This window comes from Gracilinanus agilis, chromosome 6 (assembly GCF_016433145.1).
Source record: "Gracilinanus agilis isolate LMUSP501 chromosome 6, AgileGrace, whole genome shotgun sequence".
NCBI lineage: Eukaryota > Metazoa > Chordata > Mammalia > Didelphimorphia > Didelphidae > Gracilinanus > Gracilinanus agilis.
In genome coordinates this window covers 281,478,961-281,485,124 of record NC_058135.1, presented here as the reverse complement: position 1 = coordinate 281,485,124, position 6,164 = coordinate 281,478,961, and the positions used below count along the sequence as shown (strand labels likewise).

At 45.3% G+C, this 6,164-nt stretch overlaps 1 protein-coding gene across 1 annotated transcript; it reads left to right on the top strand.

The window, feature by feature from the left end:
- The first annotated feature begins 224 nt into the window (after positions 1 to 224).
- Positions 225 to 5,853, top strand: MRPL16 (mitochondrial ribosomal protein L16). The gene is made up of 4 exons (XM_044680392.1): positions 225 to 401; positions 1,952 to 2,017; positions 3,475 to 3,623; positions 4,934 to 5,853. Exons 1-4 carry the CDS (start codon positions 347 to 349, stop codon positions 5,417 to 5,419), a joined length of 756 nt encoding a protein of 251 aa, XP_044536327.1. The 5' UTR covers positions 225 to 346; the 3' UTR covers positions 5,420 to 5,853.
- Positions 5,854 to 6,164: the final 311 nt, after the last annotated feature.

Below are 6,164 nucleotides of genomic sequence, written 5' to 3'. Positions count from 1 at the left end.
GCAAACGCTAGAGCTAGAGACGTACCACAGAGGCCGCCAGTAAAAGCTCAGGTATCCACCCAGCCAAAAATCACACGTGGGCCCACCCAGGTTCCCTCCCCTTCCGCCCTATCTATCAATCAGATACGGCGTATTCCCCTGACTCTCCCGACCCAGGAAGTGAGCGCCGATTGGAGGAAAAGGGAACCGGAAAGAGTGTGTTCATGACGCAAGTTCCGGTCTGACATGGCGGCCTACTGAACACTTGCTGACGTCCAGCGGTTTCCTGGCGCTCGGCGCGCGCTTGCTTCCTCTGTGTACTGTGACACGGTCCCATTTGGACCCCGGCGGACCCCGACTCGCAACTATGTGGCGGCAGGTGGCGCGCGTCGGTACTCCTGTTCTGCTCCTGCGTCCCGCAGGTCAGGCATCCTTCCGAACTTCTCAAGATCCTCTTGGGTCTGCGGCGTCCGGTCCTTCCATCCCCTCCCGCTGCTGCCACTCCCCATCCTGCTTTGCCGAACGCTGACTTTCTAAATGTGTAGGGCAGAGTTTCGAATTTCCCAAATTGTGTGACCCTGGGCAAAGTCTAAACTGTCTGAGTCTCAATTTGTCTCATCTGCAAAATGGAGCCAAGACCCTGACCTCAGAGAGTTGTTGTTGGTCTAAATTGGAGTTATATGACCTTAGGCAACGCCGCTCCACCCGCTCGGTGTTTATAAAATTAGGTTGTTGGAGGAAGGTCTGTACTAGATACAATAACAGCAACACTGCAGTGAGTAAACGAGCATTTATTAAACGCTTACGGTTTTCCAAGCCCTGTTTGCACCTGTGAATACAATACAAAAGCGAGACATTTCCTGCCCTTAGGGAGCTCACAATCTAGGATGGAGACAGCACTCATGGGAGGTTTAGACTATGGATCCGAAGCCTTCTTGGGGTTCACAAAGCAGCCCTGGCATTAGGGGCGAGTAATAGCTCCAAGATTCATCCTTATTTGGGAGTTGAGGAAACTGAGGCTCTAGTAAAATGAGTCAGGTCTTAGAGCTACTTAAGTTTTGGAGGTAGAGTTTTAAAGCTATCATTTCTGGAGGGCTTGATTTCTAAGTTCTACTGTAGTTCCCGGTTCTAGGTTTCTAGAACAGGAGAATGGGAGGAGGGAAAAAAGGATACCCCCAAACGGAAGGTTGGAAGGGAGGTGAATGGTAGGTGTGTATTGAGAAGGCACACCAGCAAGAGTATAGAGATGATGAAAGGAGGGGGAAGATAGAGAGGACGCACTGACCTTGGAACCTAATGATGGCACGTTGCCTCCTGTTTTGACCTGCCAAGTCTAGCCCTCTGCCCAGTATAAGGGAAATAGGTTACATTTGGTCATCCTTCTGCTGGGGTTCTTAACCATTTCTGTGTCCCGGATCCTTCTGACAGTTAGTTAAGGCCTATGGACCCGTTCTCAGAATCTGGTTTGATAAGTGCAGAAAATGAAATACATAGGACTACAAAGGAAACCGATTATATAGAAATGGAGTGATTGAAAAAAAAACCTTAAACACTTACACAGACCCCAAGTTAAGAACAGTGCCCTGTGAAGTAGTGAGCTTCTTGTCATTGGAAATGTTTACACTCAGACAAAAAGCTCATGACTTCTAGGGCATTGGGTTTTGTTTCATCTGTAAAGCCATGTCTCCTCAGACAAAATAGTTCTCATTCTACTCTCTTTCTCTGTTACCTCAGGGAACTCCCCCAAACTGAATAGCCCAACTTCGGCCAGCCAACTCTCATGATACCATGTTGGTAAAGAAAGAAAGGATTAGCTGTGAGGCAGGGGGCAAGAAGTATCAGCACCTGAGCACAACTCCCCAAGAATTGTCCCTAGGGTCTTAGGCTAGTACCATCCCAGCACCCAAGTTTGGGTCAATATGTGTGTTTCTCCTTGTTTCTTAATCCATTTTCCAATGATTTGGCTTTTCAGGTCCTGGGGCTGCCCAGCTCCTCAGTGCTGGCATGAAGACCTTCCTCCCAGTACCTACCTATGAAGGTAAGAGATCTCATTCTCTGGTTAATCTCAGTTTTATCTCATCTGGTAGTCACAGTTGGGCATTGTCACTTCTTGGATGACTGAAGCAACATAGTCCAATCCAGCTAGCATTTATTAAGCACCTTCTCTCAATAAGGCACTGCTGTGCTGAACCCTGATAGTGCAGAAACACACACATACACACACACAATCTTTCCCTCTCTCTCTTTCTTGCTTTTGAGAAACTTACACATTCTTAGCCATATTTAGGCCCAGCCATTTTATAAGGCCCAAAGAGGGCTGCTATCTTCAGTGTCATAGTTTTGGTGGGTCTAGTGGCTACCTTTGCCCCAAAGAAGAGATATGAGAATTCATTTCCCCTACTCCTTTGAAGAGATGGGATCCACAGGTGTAGAATTTTATATACAATGATAGATTTTTTTTTCTCCCTCTTTTTCCTTTCTAAAAAAATTGTTATGAGATGAGCATCTAAGAGGAGGGAAGGGGGTGAGGTACAGAGGGAAGTCTAAGAGATATGAAAACAAAAGTTATAAATGAAAATATTTTTTAAGAGGCTGCCTTCGTTAGCATGCATACATTTGGGGTCTACAGTTTTATTACTGCAGCCATTCCCTCCTCCAGTCCAACTGGCAGCCCCTCCCTGTGGGAAGCCAATAAGAGAAACAGTCTCAAATAGATAAAAATCTGAGACTCCTCTTTTGACCCCTTTTATGATCCACACCTTTTCTTATTAGAAAGCTTTAAGCTCTTAGCAAACCAAGAGTCAAGAGGTTAACATTCTTCCCCTTTGGTCAGAAATGCAGCTGGTTGGCAAGCCAAGGCCGAAACCTTAGTTTAGCAGGGGCATTTCTCCCCTGAGAAAAGTATTCTCAGACTTAGCTTGCTGATAATCACGTAGCTGAAGGTCCAGCCTGGTTCTTATCTTCACCTTGAAGTTTCTGAGGTTTCTGTTTGTTGTCTAAACTAATTGCAATGTCTACGAAGCTGTAAAACTCTCTGTGCTTGTGGGTGAAAGGGAGTTTGAATTTTCATATATAATAAACTTGTGACTCAATGGCACTTTGAAGAAGCAGCTGTGAGTTAACAGTCAAGATCATCCCGCGTCCCACCTCTTTCTTTATCAACTAAGATGATAAATAGATATCGACACATCCCCACTTTATAAAAGATGTTTGTTAATTGTCCTAACCAAAACAATATGATGGTGAGCTTTATCCACACTGAAAGGTTTCCTAACTTGGGTAGGACTTCCTCCAGCTTAAGCCATGTGGATATAGCCTTCAAGATCCCAGGTCACCTTGGTGCTAAAATGAAACATTAGAGTATGCTAGGCACACAGAAAAAGTCTTTTCCTTTCTTTTATAGCTACCAACCTGCAATCTCATTCAGTGCACCTTTGTGCCTGGAGGTCCATGCTCCTTGATATGACCCTTTGCTCTTTATGCTCTTTTTCTTAGATGTTCCTATCCCTGAGAAGCCCAAGCTCAAATATATTGATCGGATGCCACTCGTGCCAAAAGTGAGGCGAGAACCTAAGAATTTGACTGACATCCGAGGGCCATCCACTGTAGCCACTGACTTCACCGAGGGTAATTTTGGTATCCTGGTGAGTAAACCAAAAGGTCAGCCTTGGGGGAAAGGGGATCCAAGAATGGTATAGATAAGCCAGGTCATGAACCTCATCTTGCCAATTCTGAATTCCTCTGGTCATATATAACACTCTCATGTCCTGACTCTGTGCCACATGCCTTGATGCCAGAATGTTTTCTATCCTGTCCTGCCTCCTGGCCTCTTTCTAATCTTAACTCAAATAAGTCTCCCTCTCTCTCTCTCAGCCTCTCCCTCCCTCCCCTCAACTCCTCCTTGGTGCTATTGTAAAAATTAAATGAGATAACATTTGCAAAGTGTTCAGGACTGTGCCCGGTATATGAGAGGCATTTAATTAATGCTCATTCCCTTCCCCTTCATAACAAACTCACTTCTATCTCACCTTCCACTTTGTCTCCACATTATCGTCTTGATAGAGCAAGGCAGCATTGTGCCTCATCCTTAGTAGGTGCTATTTTGAATTTAAAGTCTTCTCCTTTCCTGTATATCTTCTGATGGAGAAACAGGTGAAGAGTGGGAAAATCCCAAAGAAGGAACATATAAAGAATAGGAAAATCATTTCCACCATAACAAAATATCAGTTGCTTTTGCCTCTTCACCTAAATAATACCTTGGACAAGATTGGCATTATGATGTTTCTTTTTTCTTTTCTTTTTTAATTTTTTTTTAAACCCTTACCTTCTGTCTTGGAGTCAATACTGTATATTGGCTCCAAGGCAGGAGAGTGGTAAGGGTAGGCAATGGGGGTCAAGTGACTTGCCCAGGGTCACACAGCTGGGAAGTGTCTGAGGTTAGATTTGAACCTAGGACCTCCCGTCTCTAGGCCTGGCTCTCAGTCCACTGAGCTACCCAGCTGCCCCCCATTACGATGTTTCTTGTCAAAGGTCTTCATAGTCTGCTTCCAGCCTTCCAGGCCAACTTCCTGCTATTTCCCTACTCCTATGAATTCTACATTCTACATTCCAAACAAATGGACTTGCTACTACCCACACACAACCTTTCTTCTGTCATTTCTGTGCCTTTGCATAGATTATTCCTTTTGCCAGGAATGCCCTTCCTCCTTTTCCTCTTGGAAGCCCTTATCCCTTCAGAGACCTTTTCTGGCTTCCCCTAGTTATTAGTGCTCCCTTCTAAAATTCCTTTGTATTTTTTGTATTTAATTTGAACATTCTCCCAGTGGGGTATAAACTCCTTAAGGTTAGAGACTAGCAATATTGTCTTCAAATTCCCTAACACAGCACAGTATCTGCCACATTGTAGGTGTTCAATGTATACTGATTGTTTTCCTAACTCCTGTCTCCTTTTCAGGCACTGGGTGGTGGTTACCTCCACTGGGGCCATTTTGAAATGATGCGCCTGACAATCAACCGTGCCTTGGACACCAAGACCATGTTTGCCATCTGGCGCGTCCCAGCCCCTTACAAACCTATCACCCGGAAGAGTATGGGCCAGCGCATGGGGGGTGGCAAAGGTGCCATTGATCACTATGTGACAGCAGTCAAGACTGGTCGCCTTATTGTGGAGGTGGGTGGCTGCTGCGAGTTTGGTGAGGTGGAACACTTTCTCAAGCAGGTGGCACACAAGCTGCCCTTTCCAGCCAAGGCCGTGAGCCGAGAGTCTCTAAAGAAGATGCGGGAGGAACAAAGGGCGAGGGAGAACAACAATCAGAACCCTTGGACCTTTGAGCGTATTGTCACTGCCAACATGCTGGGGATTAGGAAAGTGCTGAGCCCCTATGACCTGACCCAGAAGGGGCGCTACTGGGGCAAGTTCTACATGCCTGAACGTGTCTAGTGACTTCAAGAGAAGCTGCTTCACCTGTATTCATCTCCAGCTTCTCCTTATGACCTTGTGATCACCCCTATAAGCATGGGTGACCTCTGAAAAGCCTTGAGATGGGAGCACTGTAGTGGGCCCCATGGAATGTTAGAGTTGGTCCTGCAGGAGAAGTCTTGCCCCCATAAAGGGACTCTGGAAACACTTAAATGACTCTTCTTTTGGGTCCTGGCCTCTGCTAGGGAGATCTGATAGGGCTCCCACTTCTGATACCTTCATGACCTCGGGCAAGACTCTAAACTGTTGAGTGCTCTTGGCAGCTAGAAACAAGTTGGCCTGCCTTGGTGATGGAAGTTTCCTCACAACAAGGAATCTCAGGGGTTCTTAGACTTTTTCTGTTCATCTTAAACCTGTTTGGCAGTAAAGTGAACCTATAAAAACGCTCAAATTCATGTTTTTGTTTAGAAATATGTTTATGAAAATATTTTTTAAAACAACAAAGTTCACAGACCCCAGGTTGAGAACTGCTGCCTTATTTTCCCTAAATCTTTGAGATCACCAGTTTGGGGGCACTCCCAGTGTAGAAATTCCCTTCCATTGATGCAACTTAAATTTCAGTAATTTATAGCCATAAAGAGTTGCCTGGGACACTGAGATGGTGTTAGTCAGTCAATAAACATTTATTAAGCTTCTGCTATGTACCAGAGACTGTGCTAAATACTGGGGATGCAAAGAAAGACAGTCCCTGACTTTCCCATGGTTG

What these genes read in the sequence shown, in the direction of transcription:
- MRPL16 (XM_044680392.1), top strand. Translation starts at nt 347, where the DNA reads ATGTGGCGGCAGGTGGCGCGCGTCGGTACTCCTGTTCTGCTCCTGCGT. An exon ending in TCTGCTCCTGCGTCCCGCAG is followed by an intron (nt 402 to 1,951) that starts GTCAGGCATCCT and finishes TTGGCTTTTCAG; the next exon opens with GTCCTGGGGCTGCCCAGCTC. An exon ending in AGGGTAATTTTGGTATCCTG is followed by an intron (nt 3,624 to 4,933) that starts GTGAGTAAACCA and finishes TCTCCTTTTCAG; the next exon opens with GCACTGGGTGGTGGTTACCT.